Source organism: Columba livia, chromosome 3, assembly GCF_036013475.1.
Source record: "Columba livia isolate bColLiv1 breed racing homer chromosome 3, bColLiv1.pat.W.v2, whole genome shotgun sequence".
In the NCBI taxonomy this organism is placed as follows: domain Eukaryota; kingdom Metazoa; phylum Chordata; class Aves; order Columbiformes; family Columbidae; genus Columba; species Columba livia.
In genome coordinates, this window is record NC_088604.1 from 52,698,159 (window position 1) to 52,723,644 (window position 25,486).

General features: G+C 36.0%; 1 protein-coding gene across 21 annotated transcripts in view; it reads right to left on the minus strand.

The window, feature by feature from the left end:
- FAM184A (family with sequence similarity 184 member A) overlaps positions 1-25,486 on the minus strand; it is a 76,958-nt gene that overhangs the window by 44,771 nt on the left and 6,701 nt on the right. For all 21 annotated transcript variants that reach the window (XR_010471311.1, XR_010471314.1, XR_002420063.2 and 18 more), the window contains exons 2-3: positions 4,011-4,865; positions 2,707-2,842 (exon numbers count right to left, since the gene is read on the minus strand). Coding sequence is in view for 17 of the 21 variants with exons in the window: in XM_065056746.1 (XP_064912818.1) it covers positions 2,707-2,842; positions 4,011-4,865 (991 nt within the window). In the remaining 4 variants the exon portion in view is untranslated. The remainder of the gene's footprint in view (positions 1-2,706; positions 2,843-4,010; positions 4,866-25,486) is intronic.

Genomic DNA, 25,486 nt, shown 5'->3' on the forward strand with positions numbered 1-25,486 from the left:
CCTAGACATGTTTGAAATATGCCTTTTAAAAATTAGCATATGATAAAATGAAGTGGTAACTAAACAGACTTTCAAGGCTTATAAAGAGATCCTTAACAGTTTCACATAAAGTATCCAGATAAGAAAATATATTACTTATGAATATAAAAATAATTTTTAAAATATTCTGAATGACTTCTAGTAGAGCCCTCCCCCCACCATTTTATTATAAATATCAACTAATCTGTCATTTTGAAGGTTATCACCAGAGTATTGCTTTAAAACTTAAGTTACTACAAAATAGTCAAGAAAGTGGACTGTGTGTCACTGTTTCTCACATGAAAAAAAACACAACACTGAGACTCCCAATTCATTTCCACTTGCACTGAAAGTAACATGTGCCAAAAAGTAAACTATTTTAGCCTTTGTTGTCAGTGGACACTGATGTGAAGGGAAGGACAGTGAGATATATAATGGAATTTGGCCAAGAATGCTTCAAAATTAGTAGTATTTCTACAAACTATGCACACCTCTAATTGTACTAAGCTCTGGAGAATTCTAAGAATCATTTTGACATTTTTGTTTGATAAAACTAAAAGCTGAAGAGAAAAACTTAATGAGTACGCTGAATTTCTATAACATTTCAAAAACTACCTTGTTTCACAAGTTCAGCCATTTAAGAAATGTATTTGCAAACCCAGATTTTAGAATACAACAAAGAGAATAATCATACAAGAATTTCAAGTTGGTCAGGAAGTATTATGTATATGCATAATTTATTTTAAGCACCACACACACCCTTGATCTTGAGCTTTTGTCCTAGCAATACCGAGAAACAATGAAGGTTTCCTGTTCCTCTTGCTCTACACAGAAGGTATGAAATGTAGCAGTTTCTTTTCAGGTTTAGAATTCCAGGATAAAAAGAAGAATATATTAATTTCCCATAATAGACTTGCTATAGTGTTCTCAAATTACAATACAATGAGTAAATATTTTGAATGGTAAATAAGTGTGAGAATTTTGTTTCTTTGGGGAAGGATTTCTGAGTTCCGAGTGCAAGCTGAAGAATTAAAGAAGACTGCAGTGGGCCAGAGTCAGAAACCATTTCCAAACAGGCTGGTAACAAATCATACTTAATGGCTTGGTGGCATGGCTGTAAAGAGGGCTCCTGGTTCTTGTTGCACAGCCAGGTGCTGTAAAGCAAAGATGTGCTATTGACAGTACCACTGAGCTCAGCAACAGCATAGACATGCTGCAGTTTCTGGTAAAGCTAAAAACCTTGGTGCCAGACGAGACCAGCAATGGAGACAGAGTCTAGATGACTCATTGCCATCAGTAAAAAGGAAAAATAGCCTGGTTGGTTGTTTCCAGTAAATTTGGGGCTGGTTGCTGAAAAGTGTATGAGAACAGGTTTTTTCCTCCAATGGTCTCAGGTCAGTTCTTCTATGAGTGCTTCACACATCACTTTTTGGAAAGTCAGATTTCCATCTGAGATCCATGATTTGAGATCCTCTTTGCAGGAAGTGCATTCCTTTTAGCTATTTACATCCAGTAGGACTTGGCAGTTTTGAGTCCCAGCTGGCCTCTATATTGTCCAAATATATAGCCCAGACTATTCCTAGCCCTTACCTAGCTTATCCATGCCATTTGTCCTAGGCATGAAGCTCTCCCTAAGCAACAGAAATACTCAGTGCATCTGCAGGAACTGCTTCACTATTTGAAGGACAGAAATAAAGCCTTGACACAGGCCACAGTCATATATACAGCTTGAGGGCTAGGCCACATGTAGCCAGTTAACAGTAAGCTATTACAGTAATAGTAAATACAGTAATATATATAATATAAATAGTAAACTATCACAGCATTAGCAAGTTAACGCTGTGAAGTATTTTCTGGCCCTAAGGCAGACTAGCACAGTCTGGCAACATCCCAGCCTTCAAAACAAGGTGATGTTATCCAAACCGACTTTTGGGAAGGGCCCCTGGGCTTGTGTTAACTTGTGTGGAAAATAATCAGGTATTTCTACGATTGGTCTATTTGAACAAGGCCAAAGATAAGCCAGGGGTTTATTTTTAGCTTACAATCCTACCCACAGTATAGTTAACCAAGTTCAAGTACCTGGGCCCAGGCCCATGTCCTACCACTAAGCAGTTTAGAGAGACAATGCCAAGAAGTTAAAACTCACATGTGTGAAGGCAAATCTTAAACCATTTTCTATGCCTCTCCACATGCCAACAAGTACAGATAAGTCAAGAAAACAGTTATAAAGAAAAACCTAACAGATTTATTAACTGACAAGCTGCAAGTCTTCTGACAGTAAGTATAAAGCAAAGTACTGCAGTCTCAGCAAAAAGGTAAAGGCAACTGAAAAAGGGTGTAGAAACAGGAAGGATGTCCCTGTGATTATGTGGTGAACAGATACACAGCAGAAGCATTCTGTACAAGCACAGTTAAGGCAAGAAATTCCAAGGTCTGGAAGACATGCCATACAAAGTAGAACATCTGGACAAATAAGTACACAGTAAAAGAATCACAAGTGCAATGTATGTGATAACAGTTAAAAAAAAAAAAAGAAAGGAAAAAACAAACAAAACTTGTTAGAAACACCTATGGACAGCATTGAACAGTCTTTAGGCAATCTAGACTTGCACAAGGACTAAAAGAAAAAGGAAAAGTTAGAATGAATAGACAAACTACTTTTCCAGATTAAGTTACTGACATACATACTGGCTTTGAGAACAAGATCAGTGGCCTGCTGCTGTAAGCGCTCTCTAGCAGCTGCTAGCTCACTTTCCACTTCTTTGTGTTTGCTTAACAATGACATCTCCTCCTCCTTCACATCATCAAGCTGTTTTTGAAGAACCTAGAGGAAGAACAGTATAATGCCTGTTACCATTATATACAATCCTGTTTAAATTGAAATGAGCAATAGATTAAAATACACAGAAAAGACCCTTCAGCAAACAAGCTTTATTCATGCAAAAGTTGAAATCTTGTAATATTACCATCATATTAATTTTGTATTATGTGTTTTTCCAAAAATATGGTTGAAGCACTACAAGATACTGGATATATGGCATGACAAGGATGCATAAGAGAAATGTGACAATATTCAAAAAAGTATATTAAAAATAAAAACAGTAAAATAGTCCACAGAGTCTGGGAGCCAATTTGAAAAACCTGGTTTCTGGTATGTGAAGAAGAGCCCACTATATGTTCATAGCAGTTTACAGTGTCCTTCATTGCAACTGTGAATGTTTATTGCTGACACAAATTAAGCTGTACATTGATATACATAAAATGAGAACTACGCAATTAGTTAAATCAAATATTTAGTATGTTTTAAGTCTGATACGCTGATTCACAATAGCATATGTTGGGTAGTGCGATGATATGTTCTCAACCATTGTGGAAAGAATGGGAAATCTTGACCTGTTTTAAAAGGAAAGCCAGATTTCTCATCATTTAAAATTAATAGTGAAGCATCATTTCCCCAATTATGTTTCCTGCTTTAGTTTCTGAAAAAACTGGACAGGATGTGTAACAAAACATGGACATCAGAAGTGGTGAAATTATGCCCTTGATCACCTCAGCCATGATGATCTGAGCAGGACATGATTTTAAAAAATCTGCTACAGATACTCCAGAACAGGGCTTGGTTTGGGATTTTTTGTGTGTTCTTTAAGTGGTAACAGTTTTGAGTATTCTATTGCGTATACTACACTTTGAGTAGTATGACTAGAACAACGACGTTCTGTCCATGAACAGCTGAAAGGAAGGAGACCAAAACTTTCCTCTGTGTAGGGGCTTCTAGATTCTACTGGAATACAAAGTAACATTAATTCAGTCTGGAAAAATTGAACACAAATTTTAAAATATAAATACATTTAGAAGTGGACTATAATCAAGTACTAGTGACAGAAAATTAAGTTTGCATGTTCCAATCACCTCAACCTTCAGGCTCATGGAAAGACAACATAAATAGGAAAAGAAAATTCAGAGTCTTGGGCACAATATATCATCGATCTCACCTGAACATTGTTTTCTGCTGTACCAAGAGCCACCTGAAGTTTTTGGCATTTTTCCCGTAGACTGGCAGCTTCATCCTGGACCATTTGCAATTCGGTTTTAAGTTTTCCCAGGTTCTTGCGCAACATACTTTCCTGGTTTTGAAATTCTTTTCTTAGCTCCACTTCTTTCTCTTTGCAAGCATGCAGACTTTCTGCTGTAAAAAGCTGAGATCTTTTCAAAGAATCAAGTTCATGTTCATAGAAGGACTGTGCTTTACTGAGTTTGCCTTCATATTCCTCAATGAGTTTTTTTCTTTCCAGCCTTAACTCTTCAACTTTATTGTTTAAGTCTTCCAGCTCTAGTCTATGCAATTCCTCTAGCTTTTCTTGACCCTTACTTAAAGTAGCATTCTGACTCTGTTGAGTCTTCAGGAGTTCTTGAATCTCAAGCCTGTGGGCAGCTCTCAAGTCTTCCAGAGCTGTACGCTTGTCCTTCTCATACTGCACTTGCAATTGTATGAAACTTCGTAGTCTTTCCTCAAATTTCTTTCTGATCTCTTCTACTTCTCTTGACATGGTCACTACACGTTGGACATGCTGAGCTTCTGCACAAAGCTGCATATCTTCAACTCTGTCCTTATAGGCTTCAAATTCTGTCAACGCCTGATGTTTCATCTTCTTATGATCTTCCAGTGACTCTTCTAAAACCTGTATCTTTCTCTTGAGATCCATTTCTTCTGCAACTTTACTTTTATATTGCAAGATCTTCTCTCTGGTCTCTGCAAGAATTTGTTGAATTTCTTCTTCATGAGCATCCTTAAGGGCTTGGATAGCAGCTTCATGTTCATCATTTTTAGTGTTCAAAGCATATATCACCTGCAAACATGAAATATTATATTAAAGAAAAGGCATTCTGTAAAATCCTGTTAAATCATAAGAAAAAACACATAGGCACTCTGAAAGCTACTTTTGACAATCTGGCATGTTTTTATGACACAAATAAGATATCCAATATTATTATTGATATGACTACTGTATGAATCATGACAACCTTATACATCTTGTAGAATGTTTTTTTCCTACACTTTTTTAACCTATAATTTTCCTGATCAAATTTTGCCTTTATATGCATGTCATTGTTGTAAATACCACTGGGAAAAAAAACATATTCAACACATTGAAAAACAAAACATTTTTTAAAAAATTAAAATTATAGCCTAAAAAGAAATTTGAAGAGAGGTCTTCTGTTGGAGAATAACACACATGGATTATACATTACAACATGAAACAAAATAGTACCAAAATCCAAGTCTCAAATTCCTCCTTTCCAAATGCTAACTTATTTTTAAACATTTCATTTTAGAAACACCTAAAATGACAATATTGTTTGTTCTAGTTTGTAGGACTGGTGGCAGACCAGATACAATTTCATTTCTCACAGCTTATCTAGTAGGCATCCTGTGTCCATGGATCTCCTGAGGTCCCTCACTGCACGAGCTCGCCAGCTCTCCAGCTAATAAGTGAGCTGAACAGAAAAGCAGCCAGCAGCACAGCCAAGAGTTTGGGGAGTCCAGGGAGCTGAGCAGCTCAAGAAGGCTGCGTGATCAGCAAAGCTGTCTAACGTTCAGTGAAAGTTTTCAAGTAACCAGATATCTCCTATGGGATGTTCCAGTTGCATCACAACATGGTAGGTTGTCTTTTTGGCTTTTAACTGGGAAGTACTCTCACCAACACAGAGATATGTATAGGCATGTGTATACATACAGATCAGTGATTAAACTATTCATGCAGTAAGTGGTTTTAACACAATATTTTGTACTCAGAACTCCAGGAAATCCCCACACTTCCCAAATATGTTACAGGCAGAAGAGCTATAAAACACATCTGAACAGAAAAAGTCTTCTGATCAGTGTATTTTGTATATCTTCAAAATGAACAAAAAGCGACAAAAATGGACAAAGAAGAAGCAGAGAATTTAGAAAGAACCTGCCCTTTGGGGATTTTTTTTTTTCCATGAGGACAAAACCTGGACCAGTTCTCTGTTAGCATTCAACCATACAAAAGAGGAAGATTGCGTTGACTTGCACCAAGCACAGAGACTCTGTGTTCTGGACAGAGTATCAACAGTCAAGTGTTCAGACAAGTTACAAAGCTCAAAAGAGTTCTCAAGAGTGAAAAAAATCAGACTGATTCAAGATTTTGGGCATGTCACATAACAAGCTTTATATTCTAGCGTTTACTGTTGGTTGCTTTTTGTTTGGTTTGTTTGTTTTTAAACAAGAATCCAGACATTGTATTCTAAATTTTATTAACTAAAATATGAAACACACATCATTTTGTTACTTATGCCAAAAAAACCTAGAAGACCAGGCTCTGGAATAAACAAAAAGGAAAACAAAAAAAGAAAATAAAGAAAAAAGTTCTGAAACCATATCAGATGGAAAGAAAAACTCATCAGCCTCACTCATCTTTATATAGAAAGGAAAGTTTTCAAAATAAATCACAAGACAGTTTAACTTACATTATTCTAGTTCAATTTTTCTAACATATGTACGGATTATTTAATGAAAGGGAGGGCAGGGGGAAATAGCTCTTCAGCGGTTTTGGAAACTGTTCTTAATGCTGCTAACACCTCTGCCCGCAGCAGGTAGACTTTTGGCTTCCTCCTTTCCTGGAAAAAATAGCTTTTCCTACTGTGAAAGAGCTTCATGGCTCAGAGACTCAGAAAACTCCAATACATTACAAAAAAAATGATGACAACAGACCCACATGCAGTTCTATTAGTAGAATCACAACTATTACTGCAATGCCCTTCACCCAAGGCTTCCACCTTTTATATTCCCATATGCACTTCTGATCACAAACCTTTCACCTCTCTCCTGTCACCAACACAGTCTCAACTATTGGATCCCAAAGGTTCATCTCCCTGTTGTTTAAATGGTGTCCAGTGCTCAAATCCTTTGATCATATCAGAAATACTTTTAAAATTGAGGGGTTTATTTTTTTAAACATACATTCAGTATTTTACATGAAGAAGTCTTAGTTTTGGTCAGAGAAGCTAGACAATGTCGTTTAAAAGCTATTACAAAAATCATAACCTGATCATAAGTGTGATATATAATAAGTGTTTGCAGAACACTAGGTCAAATCCAATGCTCAAAACAGCCCTTGACTCCTGCCTTTCTGCACAGAAGTGCCATAATGATGTTCTTCACTTCAGGCAGTGTTCCAGTCTCAGGTTATGCAGCACTATAATCTGCAGAAAGTATAAATCACATAGTATTTTCAAGGATATTATGATTTGGCAATGGGACACCCAATGAAAAGTCCAAGTGAAAAATAAGCCTATATGCAATGCCAGATTCAGACAATATCTTTAAATTCTCATCATCCAGTTGCTCCATACAAAAAGCACCAAACATTTGCAAATTCAATAAGCACCATTCAATCCCAAAACGAAGGACACGGGTGTCTTATGGAAAATGTAAAAATAAAATAAAATGCATGCAACTGAACATTGCATCATAACATATATTCTTCAGCAGCCTGAATTCCAGCTCTAAATAAATCTCAGTATCTTTAAAGTAATGGAATAACTATATCATTTTATATTTAAGAATTTGATGCACTGCATTATCATAGGAATATAGAAAAAAAAAATCTGTACTAACTGAAGCAAAAGTAACCTAACAGCATTCTAATGAAATGAAAGCAGAAACTGAAATCCATTGGAACAAATGAATACTTTTAAAGTTCTAGCTAAAATAAATAGCTCCTGGCTCAATTAAGTTTCTGAAAATTGAAAGGCAGTAAGGTTGCAAAAGTTGGAGATGGGCAGGTAAAACAAGTTTTGCACTCTCTACTTTTAAACCAGAGGATGAGCCATTTCCTAACCATGCTTGTTACAAATGCTCTGAAAAATACTAATACCCTTTTCAGTAAAACTGAATATTACTAAGAAGCATAAACTTTCCATTTGAGGAATGCACATTTTTTTGAGCTCCACTCTAAATGTACCATACACACTGCCATTCTTATCAGGTGACACACACACAAAAGAAATTTAATTGTACTTTACTGTATTTTCAGTTAGCATATCATTCCAGAGGTACAGACAGAACCATACTTTCTCCAAGAATACAGATTGCCAGCTGAAGCCTTAATACTTTTTTTTTAATACAAAATAGTAACATAATTATTAATACAAATCTACTGAAATACTACATGCCTTGGTCTGAAGAACTTCAACGTAGTGTGAGAGTAACAATAACAGGAATAACCTTTTTTATGCAACTAATTGAGTATTGGGGTTTTCAGTTATATTCTATGTGGTAAGGTTAAGCAAGTCTGTTGCTGCATCAGCTTTGGTGTCTTGAACTACATGTAATACAAACAACAATCAGTGTTTAACACTTGTGGCTGAAAGATGAAAGTTTTACTGTTTGGCTGAGAAATATTTTTAACTCCAAATGAGATATTATGGTTTGGAGAACTGACCAACTCCTGCATGGTCAGCTGCACTTGGGTCATCTGCTCCTGCCAGCAATTTAGTCACGACAGAATGATTTTTTAATTAAAAATGTGTAATTGACCTTAATACTAGTATTTGGTGCCAAATATGTTTTGCAGCACAGAAAATACCTCCAAAAATGAGTGTGGCTCATTTTCTCTAATTTTACATGGAAACAGGAAATGATGCCTATGAGAAACCAAAACATCACTACATATCTTACACAAACATTAACCTTACATCTCTGCTAAAACTTCATTTTAGACTTAACATGTGGGTTCCTGGCTTAGGGCACTGTATTCAGCCTAGTTCAGGCAAAGTGTCTTGTTCCCAGTGCTGCAGCCTGTGAGTGCTGGTGCTGTCTGCACCCACTGGTGTGAAACACCATCAGAGCACCCAGAGGCATCCCAAGGCTTTTCAGTGTTCCACGCCTATGATGTGAACCACACAAACACAGTGCCAGCACAGAATTGCTCATGCATAAGCAGCTAATTAATGATATGGAACACAGAGATGGACCAATGAGCCTGACCTACCCTTGCTCTCTGTGGGTACATAAGAACTGTGAGATGCAGGGAGAAGTAAAATACAACAGGAAACAGCAGTGGGTTTTCTAGAAACAAGTCACATCCCACAGACACAGTGGGACGCAAACAGAAAAGTTTCATCTACAACATTAACAAGAAACAAAAAAAACTTCCAGGCATTATTATGAATTGATTTTATGTAGGAATGTACCCTCTACTATAGTTTTGAATAATCATGCTTTTGTTGAAATGGCTATTGCATTCATTTTTCCCCCTCTTCTTCCTGTTGATCTAATAATGCCAAATAATGAAAAGTATGTTATATTTTAGCATTTAAAATGTATGTATTATGATCCATGAAAGGTCAATTTAAGACTAAATAAATAAAATAACCCATTTAAAACACAGAAAAAGTTTGATTTTACTAAACAAATTTCTGTTCCTCATTACATTATAAAAATAAAGTATTGCAGGAAAGTACTTCAAAATCATTTAAAACCATCTTTCAGAAAACCTGTCCACAATCCTAGAGTACATTCTTACAAATGCATTACTATGTACAAATTAGACAGCCTATTGTAGTAAGACATTTTATTCCTCCTCATGTATTGCTAACCAGATACTGAACACCACAAGATAAGCACTGAAGATTCTTTCATATAATAATCTTTGAAGTTACATTTTAATGGGACTTTTCTCTCCTTAAACTGTAACCAACAACTCTGCTCAGAGTATTTAACGGGGAAAACCAAGTTATTGCCAAATCTGTAACATCCCTTTAAAAAGCCATATTATGTATACCAAAAGAATCCCAGCCCCAAAACCTATGTATGTCCAACTCCCTCTCTCCTTTTTAATTTCATTTTTTAAATAATTAAATCCCTTTTTCTAGAAAGACCTTTTGCTCCCTTATGGAAAATACCACAAATACAGATACTTTGTCAGTCCAGTCCTTTGTGTTGCTGGCAACGCAACAGAAACAAGCCCAGAACTTTAGGCCAGGATTGCTTAGACATAACTGAAAAAGTGGAAGGAAGGCACTTGTTCTTCAGCTATCTGGTTCACTGCAAGTCGTCTTAGATGTTTGGGCCAGTACATTAACAGTGCAGCATGATGAGCTGGGAAGAGACAAATATGGTTTGCAGCTGTAAAAGTAGTTTTCCCCTGACAAAACCATCTCCCCAGAAAAGCTGGTCTAACTACAGTAGTCTTCCTTTGGGATAAATCCACAGAGGGCAAGGAATTGAAATTTTTTCCTCAAAAAAATATACTCTCACAGAAAATGCACTATGGAAATATCCTTTAGGTGTTCAGTAGTCTTAATGCATTAAGTCAACTTATGCTTAAGTAAAATTCAGTACTTTATTTCTTTAGAAAGTCTGAAAATATATACTGAACTATTTTTATTACAGCAATGACCTTTCCAAAGTAATCTCTAATGTCTTCCATTTACAATTAATTATTTAGAGCGATGCTGTCAAATTCCACATAATTTATTTCCAGGAACAGAACATTAACTGATTTCCAGTTCTAACTGACATTCAACCTTTGAATGAAAACAAACAACGACCATTTCTCATTTTCACACCTCTTGCTAACCATTTACTCTTAATTTTCTACAAAAGAGAAGTCTCAATAAGTTAGAGGATATGCATTGTTCACTAACATCTAAGCTGATAATTAAACAAGAGAAAAAAAAATATTTATTTTGTACTTTCAGGTTTCTTGATGTTCAATACCATACATACACAGAAAGCATAAAGCCTCACAGGGGCACACACACCTGAAGACACTTTCCTCATGCTCCTAAACACATGCTCCTCAAGTACCTATAAATCTGATCTGTTGATAACCCATGTCTACTTTCTGAACTGCCACGTACAGATCAATATCGCCTTAACTACTTGACTTACAATCCTTCCTGTGTTTTGTTTATTTGTGCATGGCCCACACTGAAATATCAACTCTTCTTAGCACTTGCCTGAAAATCCCACTAGGTGAAAAGATCCACTTGTAATTGTATCTCAACATTTTTATAAATTACTAGTGTCTGTACCTTAAAATTTAATTATCAGAAAATGGCATGCCACATTCCAGTTAATTGTGGGGTAGGAGATGTCTTCACCTGAAGAACAGATACAGAGCATGTCTCAGCACAGGAACAGAACTGTCAGTGTGCCCAATTCAGTCATTTACTGTTGCCTTTTTCCCTACTCCTAGAGTTGTACCAGACAACAAATGAGAGGCTTTCTGGGAGCTAATCAGGAACTTAATGTTACAATAGCCCATCTTGAAAATATGCACTTTGTCCAAATTCAGGAACAGGAATAACCAGGTAACAGAAATCAAAAGCGCGCCAACAGGTAAATCTACAGCTGTAGAGCACTGTGCAATCAAAGATTCAACAAAAGGAGAAGGTACCTGCACCATATTTTATACACAAACATGCCCAGCAACAACAGGAAGATGGGGTCAGAAGTTCAGAAGCCATTCAGTCTGCTGTCAGGAATCAGAGTGGTTTAAACCCCATGTCTCTGGGCCAGGACACAACATGCCACATTTCCAAATTATTTCAGCAATCACTTGTGAACTGAGAAACAATTCAGCCACTACAATGGGCAGAGTGGGCAATCAGGCTGTTACTCCTCCTGCTCTAGCAGCTCAGTGTCTCTAAGACCGGGTCTCACCAGCAGAATGCTACCTTAGGGAGACAAAAGGGGATTTGACAGAGACATCAGTGCATTTGCAAAGAGGCAGAAATAGATACTTCGGGGCAACTCCATTCCATTCAGTAGAGCAAGTTCTGTGGCTGTGTGGGGTGGGTGCACTGTAGAATAGATGGCATCCTGCTATGGTTAGTAGAAATTCCATTTTTTTCCCTATATAGGTATCCTTGGATGTACTGCATAAAACAGACAGGTGGGGTATTTTCCTCACCCCAACAAATTACAATGGAGCAAAAGAATTTGTACCATGTGATGAGTTAGGGCATGCCACGTAAGATAACTGTACCCAGGTTTCTGAGGAATAAGGACAGATATCACTCACAAATGTTTATCAAAATACAATTTAAAAAATAGGAGACCTTAGATGTAGCATTTCCCTTCCAGAAAACAAGGCAGTAGCTATGGAAGGCATGCAATGTTTGATGGAAGGGAAAAAGAGGAAAAATTACTTGCCAACATGCAATTTAGATTGTCAGTTTGGGGAAGAGGTCAAGTTGTTATTCCTGCTAAGACAAGGAGAAGACAGAAGAGCAGAAAAGAGGAGAATAAATATCAGATACAACATGCATTAGACGCAACATGTGGGTCCTATATCCTGAAAACTATTCTAGTTTGGTTTTCAGGACTTTCATATCAAGGTTACTTAGAAAACAAGCAAACAACTTGAACACTGATGAACTACAAGTTCATTTTATAGAGTTTTTAAAAGAATCATAGCCTGGCTAAAGCATGACAGACAGATACAATGCTGCATCACCCAAATACAATACAACCTTCACAATATCTTCAGTGGAGGCAAAAACTCAGTTGCAAAGCAAGCAGATGTAATGTCACACAAACAAGAAATACAGATTAAATGGGAAGAGCTATTTGAAGGTAATAGCATAGGACTACAAGATATGGTTGGATACTCAGTTGAACAGCATCAGCCACTGACTAGAAGTAATGTCTAAGATGCCCATTAAAGAACACTGCAGAAGTGTGGTCTACTGGTCAGATTCAATTTAAGTAACTAAATTCAGGACTAAAACATCCAGGCTTGTCTGCACAATCTTGAACCAAAACAGCTTTTACAGGAGGAAAAAGTAGACTTGAATACCTTGACAGAAATATGAGAAGCAGATGGATACAGGTGAAGTGCACCTCTTTACTATAAACCAAATTATACAGGACTATTTCCCCAGCTCTAGGGGAAACATCACCACTACTGCTTTGTATGACCTGACATGAAATCCCCCACTTGGCTACTACATGACATCCATTTCTGAGAGAAATGTTCAACTGTTCTACACTTGCATTGCTGGCTCTAACAGAGTTATATAAGTTTACAGTGTTCAGCAATCCAATTCCATACACTCATATTACACTGTTCTTAAAAACAGCTATTTCTGAGCAGTATATTACCTGTGTAATTGAGACATTTTGTTTTGTTAAATGCATATGTTTATTTCCTGTGCCAAACTGTAAAACCAAGCTGCAGAGTAAGTCAGAATAGAGTTTAATGTAGGTTTAAATCTGACTGTGACAGGAAAAATATTTTCATGATGACAGATTTCAATACAATCCAAGAACATATTGCAGAAAGACTGCTATGAAAGAGGAAAATATGCTTTAGAAAAGCTTCAAAATTTAGTCAGAATGGGAGCAAATACCAGCAGAAAATAGCTTAAGTGTTTTATAACATCTCCCTGGAAATCAGTACTTGTTTTTCAACTCAGCCAATACCTATAAATCAAACTAAGTAGTCCTAAACTTGTTTAATTGATAAGAAGAGCTCTGCTATAACCACCTTTATCAAAACACAGCAGTTCTTTACAAAGCTCCTCAGACTACTTCAACACTATGATTTAAAAATTATTTTATTCATCCTGTACGATCAGCATTGTTTCAGAACTACATTACAGAAAAAATACAGATGCAGTATTTCCATCTGCTTTAATTACCTGCAAGCTATAGTAAGTTGCTCTTTTCCAGTTTCTCTGTTTTGTATAATTAAATGACACGTTAATATTCATTCAAGACACAGTTAATGAAGCTGGAATTTTTTTTTCCAGACTTAATCTCATTCAGAAATTTCCCTCCCTCTCTCCTTCTGTATTTATATGTATATTTTTAAATGAAAGCATACTTTCTAATTCATCGCTTCATATTTTTTCCCTTTCTTAATAAAAAGCAATTCACATTTCTCCTTGAAAGAATGTCCACTTAGGAAAAACAGTCTTTCTGTGCAAAATATATGAGAGATGGCACTTAAAAAGTAAGTTTTATTCAGTGGGATCAAACTGCTCAAAGGATAACACTCACTGATAATGAAGTGACGAGAGCCTAAAAGAATGATTAGAAGTTGAGGTTTTCTGCAAAATTATTTCAACAACAAATCCATCACACATACATATTCTTAACTTAGAGTGAGAAAACAATATAAAAGCAGTAAGATTAATTAGGCAACTCCATTTGTTGACTGTAAGCAAGCTTAAGTTCCCCTATTCCATTCTAAAATCAAAGCTTTTTTTGAAAGAGCCACTACAGAAGTGTCTAACACAGTCAGTATAATTTATGTCAATATAATTTCTATTTTAAGTCTCTCTTTTAGCTAAACTTGGCTAAATCATTCTTGATACAATCACATCTGTACTTTCACCAACTTTATCAGAAAGAAACATGTTATCTAGTTATTTTATTAGATAGAAAAATAAGTCATAAGGCTCAAAATATTCCAAAGTCTAAAAAATTACTGCCCCGTTTCCTTCAAAATCTATTTCCCTGCTTTATCATTCAAGCTGACTTTCATCATAATTTAAGACTAAAAACTTCCTCAATCTTAATCTTTCCACCCTGAAACCTATTAACTTTTACCATCTGAAGTGTCATGTTTTTAAACAGTTAGCTTTCACTAGATGTTTTGATGAAAAGCTGTCTGGTCATTGACTGGTTTTGGATTTCTCCATACACGGCCTAGCTAGAAACACAGTTTTTAAATAAGTAAGAGTACGTACAACAAGTTGTCTTGCTTCTTAAGAAACAATCATTTTTGTGGAAGTAGCCACTAATATTGGGAACTGAAACTAAAAGGATTAAAAGCTTTAACTATTTAGAATGAAAGGGATTTGCTTTTTCTTTTATTTGGCAAGGGGGGATGGGGCAGGGGTGGTAGAGACAGAACAACAACTGTGGAAACGTAAAGTAAAATCAAGCACCTCCGTTTCTAAATCTGCTCTAGAGGATATCCGAAGCAATATTCTTGAGTGCCATCACCTGAAAATGTCACAAGTATTTTTGGAATAAATTGTAAATGAAGATGACACTAAAGAAAGTTAATCTCTTTTCTTCTTAGTTTGCTTATAAACCTGAAATCAAGGCATAGTCAGCATGATTATCACTTATATATGCTGTTATTCATTGTTACTATGAGTCCTCAAGTGCTGAGCTGATAAAAACATTAGCAAAATATTTCTTGTATTCAGTTTCCCCAGTGAAATAGCAGTACTGTATGGCAAGCCAGATAAAAAGTCTTCCCAGCTTCTCTTCCCCATCTGGAAATGTTCATTTTCACACTCTCTCTGCTGCAGGTCTTTTCCTTCCAACACTTGATTTATGTTAATTCCTATTTCGTAAAGAACTTCTGCAGATTCTATGCAATTCCAGTATCTAGTGATTCCTCAGAAGAGATCAAGAATATACCACGCAGCCTGCATGGAGCAAAGAATTCTTCACCAATGCTTTGAATGGCATACTGGAAAACAAGTTCATTTCTTTCTCATTATTTTCTCCACCTTCCACGCTTGTTAAGTGAATGAAAGGCATAGAGCCTTCCAAACAAGTATGCAGCTATGCAGGAAAGAAATATTAAAATTGTGAAAAGCATATACTGCAAGACTCCCAACTCAGTAGTTTTACCTACAGCATTTTTCATTTTATGGAAGGCCTTAATGACAAATCATATCTGGAAGTTCAATGGTAAATGATAATTTTCTAGAATGAAAATAGGAAACTCCAACCAGAAACTTGTCTATTCATAGAATTTTTAGCACATTTAGAAAAATTCGAGCAACTTCCCCAGAAATATCATACTACCTTGAAGTAATTTCTCTTCCCTCTTTCAGGAAAAAATGATCCAGATTTTAATTAAAAAAAAAAAAAAAAACAAAAAAAAAATCGTGCTCAAACTAAGGACTGAACACAAAGCTTCCATTTTTTTTCCAGAGGTTATAGGAGCAAAACCTTAAAGTAAAGAAGGTAGCACAGTCACTATTGCTCAAAATCACACCACTTGACAGTCCAAGTTTATTCTCAGAGCTCAGCCTGAGATAAATCTAGGACAAGTTTGCAGTGGCCCACTAGGTTACTTTCTAGTAACCTACAGATACCTGTCATAGAATGAAAAACATTTATAATTCTTAGTTACCTCTCAGTGTTTACACAATAATGGCTATTAGTTTTGCCATTTCACACCAACAACTTAAGGGTTTACCACAACTACTATAGAAACAACATGTATACGGAATTCACAGAAGGGCTAAGGCTGGAAGGCCCCTCTAGAGGTCATCTAGCCCAACTTCCTTCCTCAAAGCAGGAAAAACTAGAACAGACTATGCTGGGCCTTGCTCAAGGGAGCTTTGAATATCTCCAGAGAAGTAGACTCCTCATTCTCTCTGGGCAACCTGTTCCTGTATTTGACCATCCTCACAGCAAAAGAAGTGCTTTCTTATGTTTCAATGGAATTTCTTATGTTTTAGTTTGTGCCCATTGCCTCATCTTTTCATGAGGCACCACTAAGAATACGCCTGCTCAGTTGTCTTGACTCTACCATCTGCTATAGATACACATTCGTAAGATCCCCCTGAGCCTTCTCCAGGCTAAACAGTTCCATCTCTCTGCCTCTCTCACTACAACAGATGGTCCAGTCCTTTGATCATGTAAGTGGCCTTTTGCCGGACTTGCTCCAGCATGTTCACATCTCTCTCGTACTGGGGAGTCCAGAACTGGACCCAGCACCCCAGGTGAATCTCACCGGTAGTGAGTAGATGGGATCACCTCCATTGAGCTCAGTTCAGTATGCCAGTGGCCCTCTTTGCCACAAAGGCACATTGCTGGATCATGTTCCACTTGTTGTCTATCAGGACCTCAGGGCCTTTTCTGCAAAGCTGCTTTTCCAGACAGTCAATCCCAAACACATACTTGTTACTGTGCCCCAAATGCAGGACTTCGAACAAGGCTCCCATCACTGCATTTCTCCAGCCTATCCATCTCTGAATAGCAGCATGCCCATCTGTTTTATCAACCACTTGTTCCAGTTTTGTCTACAAACTCGTTGAGTGTGCATTCTGTCTCATTATCCAGGTCACTAACGAAGATGTCAAACAGTACTGTCCTGAGTATCAGCCTCTAGGGTTCACCACTAGTGACTGGCCTCCAACTGGGCTTCATGCTGCTGACTACAACACTTTAAGCCCAGCAGTTCAGCCAGTTTTCAGTCTACCCTAATGTCTATTTGTCTAGGATACACCCAGAGAAATCACACAGGCATATGACAAACAGCAGTGAGCATGTATCTAATTTTAAATTCCCCATAAAACATCTCATAAAAAAGACAAACTTTTTTCTCTAGTTTATCAAGATAAAGCTTGTGCAGTTCCTTCTACCACAGATTTTCTGAACCACTCAATTAAAAAAAAAAAATTGCATATACTTAAGTAGGACAGATGTTGTATATCCATTAGAGACCTACAAGAAAATTGATGTTCCAGTAAAAGTATACAATAATATTGCTTGGTCCTAAAGCATCTCTTTTCCATTCCTCCCATTAAATACAGTACAGGGAAATCGAGTAGCTCCTTAAGCTGAACACTCAGTTACCAAGTCCAACACCCATATTTTTTTATTATGGTGATCCAGCTGGATTTAATCTTCTGGAGAGCTACACTAGTGAATGTTCTTAAAAAGCCATCCTATACAACTGTAATAAAGGCTTCTCCTATTGCTTCTGTTTGGCAACCGGAATACAATGCATTTATTTTAACAGTACTTAAATGGTAACTATTTGCTAGATTTGCCTCTCTTACAATATTTACTTGATTCCACATTAATGGGAGACATTAACTCCTACTCTTCCAGCAAATCATCACACAAAAGTACACAGGTGTATCTTTTCAGAATCTTATATCTCCAACAAAAATTCCCCATACCTGACAGGTCAGCCAAACAAAGATCTTTGTCAAGACCTCAAGTTTTGGACATGAATAGCTGTCCTAAGCAAAAAACAAATGAACAAACAACAAAACATCCACAAAAAACATCTCTGATATCTAATATGATGGAGAAAGAGGATTAAAATGAAAAAGCCTTCTTTCTTCAACATATGTAAAAAAATATTTTGAAAATTCACCACTCGAGATAATAGCGGAAATCTTAAATCCAGGAACAGACATAAATCACACATAAGTAAAATGGAAAAAAAAAAAATATTACTGAGGACTTGTGTGCAACCTCACATTAAATAATTAACTCAAGGCCTCCAGCCTTGAGGTAAGTACAAGTCTGTATCATGCACATGTCAGATTATATATATATTCAGTCTCAAACAAACATGCCTAGTTGACTCCTACTGTAAAAAAGAAAAATCTCAATTTTTATATGAAAAAATGAGGTAAGTTGGTGACGTATTTAAAACTACACCATTAGCTAAGAGAAAATTTAAGAATGGTGTGAGCAAGCCATATACAAAGAACACATTCATAGAATCCTGAGAAATTATTCTGAGGCACATTTTAAGACTATTTTACATACAACACAGCTTCCAACATACAAGATGTAACTCCACAACATTATAAATTATGTCTTAACTTATTATGAGACAGTACAGAAAATTTGCTTTTCAGATTAAAATATTTAGCAGTGGACAACCAATGTGCTGAAGTTTTCAACTACTTTTTCAAAGTTCAATTCAATTCAGCTAGCAAATACCATTGGTTGGTTGCAAAATGTTTTGGCTGGTTGGTTTTTAATGAAAGCGCTCTTAAAAACAGTAAGGCACAAATATCTGCAGCAATTAATGCACTCATTTTCCCATAACAGTCAGGAAAGGTTCTAATAAATAAAGAGGACAGATTTTGATCCCTAGTTTTCTGTTCTGCTTTCAGCATACTCTCTCCCTGACTCTAATCTACACTTAGAACTTCCATGGCTTTCTCCCTGTAGTTTCAGTGTTAGAACGACTGTGTACAACACAGCTTCCAAAACAACTTGTCTTCCATGAAAGTGTAAAGGTTATTTATGATAAAAAACATTAAAAATAACTTATCATCCATGAAAGTATAAAGGTTATTTATGATAAAAAACATTAAACATTAACAACTTCAGTGCATACCAGTAGAGCTACATACATTTCAGAAATGTCTCCTTTTACAAATAAAAACTTAAATAAATACCTGCACTTGTTAGTTTGCCATACCGTTTTCACAAAATTCCTAATATACCTCCTTCATTTTGGGCAGTCTTCAATCACAGAACCAAAATATAAAATGAACTAAAACTCAATGCAGAATTTCCAGTGAATTAATTTGTGTGCCATTACAATAGGACATTAGCGATACCAGTGTATCATAACAAACAAAGAACGTATCCTCCCAGTCCCAAATATAAACATTTCAAAAAGAAGCAAAAAGTGGTAAGGGACTAATTATTGAAGTATTAAGTAAACATAAATCCCTTTGCACTTACCAAGAGTTAGACTTAACTTTCTATTCTATCGGGAAAACAAACCCACACACAAACAAAAAACGCCTGAACAAAAGACAACACCACAAAAAACAAAGCACATACACCCCTAACACAAACCACCACAGAAAAAAAAAAAAAAAAAACAAACACACACCACAGAAACACATAAATTACACTAGCCAAAGAAACCTCATCATCTGAGTTTCTCAGGTCACATAAAAAAAATTAAACTTTTATTTTCAATGCTTTGTAAATATATGGAAGGAATTCAACATAAGCTGCCTTACAAGGCTCTTTGGCTATAGTACATAGAAGATTCAAGTCTGGTAATACTATACTGTACTTCAGAAAGCAAGATATTAAAATGAGCTGTTAATGCTGAAGCTCTAAGCCATACTCCCATCCTATAACTGTTGAAAAGCATATACATCCTTCCATACCCATATTCTATACATGTTGAGAAGTGAAATTTGCATTGTAGGTTCAGCTTCCACCATATCCAGGTTGCCCAAGAAAAGTCCAAAAATACCTAAAAATAACTATGTCATCTATTGTTCTGTATGGTTTCTGCTTGAAAGCAATGTAGTTCTCTTTAGGAAACAAGTATAAGGAAGGTGTAACCACCAGGAAATTAATCTATTTCAACATATGATACAGCCTACTGGGACTCTCAAATAGCAGCTAACACACCATTTATAAAGGCAAACACAAGTGTATAAGAAAAGACCAGCTATGCATTATACTCCCTGAGTTGTCATGCAATAAATCAGTGACTTGAATTAGAAAGGCAAATTAATCAAATTACTTCAAGTAAGCTTATTTTGACAAAGACTGAAAATTCCCCTGTGATAAAAGACTCTTTCACAGCTCTCTAATGAACAGAATTATCTTAGGTGTTCATTCTGTGTACAACTCAAATCAACAATTTCCTCCTGTTACAGACTTGTTTAGCATATCCTTGCAACTGCAACTCAGTTGCCTTGTGCTGGGAGAGGTGTGGCAGTACCAACATCCAATCAAAACCCCTTTTTAGTTCTGGGATGTTAACCTCTACCAGTCAGGTTATGTCAGAAACAACCACTACAAATCTGTAGCACAGTTAGCTGTAGGCAATTTCTTAAGACAGTCAAAACTTGTGAAGCATACTAATGGGGAAAGCAAAAAAAAATTAAAAAAAATTTAGTGACAGATGTACAAATTTCCCAGTCTGCCTCCTGGTGAGAAAGAATACCATTTATCCTCTAATCACCTCTCTATAATATAGTTGACACATCTGCTATTTGATTAGACCTTAAATTGCTGCAAGGAAAACAGGATAGGCCAAAGGGCTACTCTAAGTTTTGCTTTAGTCTCTGCACTGTATTTCCTTACAGAGTTATTTCTTCAATATTCACATACTTGATTTGAGTCTTTCAGGTATAGAGATCTCCAGGGGAATTTAAGGTAGTATGTTTGCATTGCATCTGTTTGTGGGTATTTAGACTCCGTGAAACAATGCACTGGAAAGTTCTCAGAGCTGAGCAACTGTCTTTGCATTGAGGAGGTAACAGTAGTTTGCCCTTGGCAGAATAAACAAATAAATAACACAGCAAAGATCTTCAGTCTACAAGAATTGTTCCATATACAACCCAATTAATTTTCTCTCAGCAGAGAGAAACCAGGACATAAGTTCAAAGCTTCCCAAAACAAAAAGTAGCAACACTTAAGTAGAGAAAAAGGGTGAAGAGGGTATTCATCTTACAGACCTGTATCACTGCTTTTGATTAATCATCAAAATAAACGTTTCTAAGTCCTATATAATTTCAAGACAAAATTTCATTTTCTTTTGAAAACATCCAGAAAAATAGAGGCAAAATCCAGAAACAAAATATATACCTACAATAAATTTTACTACAAGATAACTACATTTCCAACTTTAAAAATTTTTAAAAGTTAAGAATACAATTATTTCAGAATAGAATTAAACCAAGTAAAAATCCTGAAGGAAATAATCAACTTTTGTGTTCTATATTGCCTAAGTCATCTTTAGGAAATCAAACTCAAACACCTCTTTTAGAATCTTGACAACATGAATAAAAAGCTGCTTATTTAAATATTCTCAAACTTTTTAATTTGCTAACTGACAAAACTCCCTGAAAAATACTAGTGTTTTTGTTTTCACTTCTTTATCTTTTTTGTCAGGCTTTTGGGAAGCCACTACAAAATGGCACACGTTTTCAGATAAATAATTCACTGCACTTACCTTGATAATGTTCAGTGTAATCAATGTTACAGGTCACCACATCAACTACATAAATGGATGGAGCAATTGTAGTTATGTAAGTTGGGCCTCTAAAGACATCTTGCTAGTAGGGAAACATACTGGTTTGCATAACAGGAAATAAAACTTATTTGCCTTTGACATCAGTGACAGTGAATGTAGAAGGTCGAGGCAGGCCTACGTTCAGCACCACGGAGAGCGACAGGCGCTCACCGATTGGCGCGCTCCACGTTCAGCACCAAGGAGAGCAACATATGCCCCCCCCCCGGTTGATGAGCCCCACGTTTAGCACCACGGAGAGCGACAGGCGCTCCCCCGCCTCCACGGACACGGAGCAAAACGGGGCAAGGGAAGAAAATCCAGCGAAACCGACGCGCCAAGTGTCAGACAAGGCTCCGCTTCACAAGTCTTCTAAGGAAAGTACGTGCAGACTCAGATTTCACTAAAATATAGATCATGCTCTTTGTTTAAATCAGTTCTCACATAAAAACTTGAGGCTACTCTCCATTCTTTGCCAAACTACTGGGTTTTTACACTTCCCAGACTAGAGAATTTTACTGCTTTCTGTACACATTCTTCCCTTTTCTGTAACAGCCTATAAGAAACACGTTTTCTATATATAAGAAAAAAAGAGGGTCAAGAGTTAGTAGTAAATCTAGAGTCAAATAGGGCATGTCAGTCAGGACTTCAGTAAGATTTTCATGAAGGGGCCACATTTACCAGAATTTCATACAGGCACATACAGAAGCCTATTTATTTTATAGTGAGAGGACACATTATTTGTCTCCAACTTTGACAAACTAAGTTTTCTGAAAGCAGGAAATTTAGTTTCCCTCAGGAACAGGGAGCATCAGCCCAATTAAAAAAAAAAAAAAAAATAAATTGCCATTAGAGAAAAAAGTCTATTACACAAGCAGCTATATATAAAAAAAAATACCTAGGATTTGGAATATAGTTTACTCTAGAGTACCAACTCATAGCTATGGAAAAGAATACCAACCAACAGAAGCTAAAATTGCTTCAGGCTCTTCACTTGTACAGAATGTGCAAGGATACTCAATACAGCAGTGCCTGCCCAAACATAAATGACGAGAATTACAACCTCACGCATTAGGTATTTAGAGGTAAGGCAGAATATGGTAAATGGTCTACACTGTAAATTGAAAAGGTACACGGGACAAAGTGTGAAGAAGAGCATGGAAACAAAGAAAAGCAAGAAAAGAATTGTCAGAGTAGAGAGAATGGCCACAGAATGTTCCCAGATCAGCTCAAAGAACACAACTGATCTTCATGTCAAAGTCCAGTCTCTACTTTAGGACACATTCTTGCAATTTTTTTCTCAGCATAAAGCAAACAGCCATATGCTTTTTAAAAAAGAAAAGACAAAAAAGAAAAAAGAAGAAAAAAAAGACTGACTGATTTTAATGACATGGGAATTTAGTGAAAATATAAGCTAACATTATAATATTTAGATACAATACGGAAAGCTAGTGAACAATCCAACTAAAATAAAGGATCAAAAATTTCAAATGAAGTTTTACCACTCAGTGGAACAACAAAAAAAGTACTTTTTTCAAATATGTAAGCAGCTTACATTATTTACATCAGCAATACAGGTTTATGTTGGAAAGTCAGGCATACACAGATTTTTAAGGTGTTTCAAAATATCTTTTAGTCTGTAAACATACCCTTGAATACTTATTACTAATAGCTACAAATAATTTTTTTCAAGTGTGAAACCTAGACTTAGAATTACACACAGCAGATAAATTTTTTAAAATCAAGTCCTTTTCCCTAATCTTCATTACAGAAATAATTTGCCACTATTTTCATTTGTCAAATATTAAAAGGACAAAGACAGTCACAGGAGATTGCTGGAATACATTTTAGTACAACCTATCCAAACACATAAGCATCCACACTGCAAAATACTAGATTTGAAAAGGCAGCGTCAGACACTCTTTACTAAAAGTTATAGTTTCCAGTCACGTTGTGAGCAAAAATGTTGTTCAACTAAAAATCTCTAGATTATAGCACACCTGTTTTCTGAACACGCTACAATTCAGGTTTCTAAAAACAAAATTTCAGGAAACTGTCTGGAAAGATTACTTCAATCTCAAAAATTAAAATAGAAAGCAAATATTTCTTATTATCACCTCATATTTCTTCTTCTAGCTAAAAGGCTGTCTTTTAGTTAATGGGAGTGTCTTGAACAAGAAGGAAGACTATAGAACTTTTTAACAGTAGCTATTTTTAAAGGCTGTCATTTTGAGCCTAACCAAGTGATAACCTCAACAAAAGATTGTTCTTCCTCATAGCCTTCTACATTCAGGAACTGAGGAAACAATCAGGCAACATACATTAAGTAGGACAAGATGGTGAATAGCTTTAGAGGGGTTTTGTTTCTTCTGGTTATTTTTGGAATGCAATGCCTTTGCTTATTGGTATGATATCAGTCATTAGAAGAATACATAGAAGCCTGGCTTACATGGCCAAACTTTTATCAGTCAAGAGACACACACATCTGAACTCATTATGTTATGCTGAAATTTGCTGGACTTATTTAGCAATAAGCATACAAAAAGTAAGAAGTTCATGACTATTTAAGGTAATGGGCCCCCTCCTCCACACGGTTAGCAGGGGAGGTAAAGTTTTTTATGATGACTTAGGGAATGGAATGGAGAAACAGTAGTATCACCGACAAAATTACTGTTTTTATTAAAGCCAAAGCCTGAGTTTAGAGAACAAGATACTGAAAGAATTTCGGTGGTCAGAAGCTACTTAAAGCTGGAAGTTATTGTACCAGTACAGTGATTTATGATAAATAACACTTCTACACATACACTAAAAGCAGTATGCATATAATTGTACTTTTAGACATTCAAAAATAAAACATGTGTGACCAATAGGTTCCATGATAATATAGAAATATCCAACCAAAAACAACCCTGTTATTGAATACAGTGTACAATGTTTGAAGAAAGTACAGAGTCACTGTGACTAAGATTACATTTTCTAAATAAGTGGTAAGACTCGTTTTGCAAAAACTTCTTTGCATTTTCATGGAATTTCAGACTGGAAAACAAACAAACAAAAAACAAAAATCTACACAACAACAAAACCGACAACAACAAAAAAACCCCAACTATGTTCTGCTGATACATTTTTATAGGACCTGGCAAATCAGAACTTCTTGCAGGATTGAGTAGTTCGAAGTGTCATGCCCATACTAATTTACAAGTGTACAAGGAAAAGAAACTATAAATACCTCGTACAATTACCTAGAGTTCAACCATTGATTTTCTTCTTCAAACACATATAAAGGACTCTCCTGTTTACAACTTTTGCATCTAGAAGAATGCGCTTCAGTATTGTTTTTTTAACTCTGAACTAGCACTTTCTTATTTTATCTAAACCAAGATAATAGCAAAAGCCTTCTTTCATAATGCAGCATTTATCAAAAAAAATGTAACAGAAAATAAAAACCAGCACAAAATCAAACTAAATTTAGTTTCCCCCTCCCCTCCATAGGATTTATATCTTAATACATAAAAAGCAGCTGAAGTTTAACAGATTTTAAACCTTATGGATGTTGTCATATCAGGATTCATTTACGGCTGCATGTTCTTTCCTTTATAGTTTTTAAATTTTTACACGTTGATAACATTGACCTTTGTACTAAAATCGTCATCTTTCAGATTTTCTTTAAATGTCTTTAATGTACTGATGTATCAGATTTAACAACTGAAGTACGT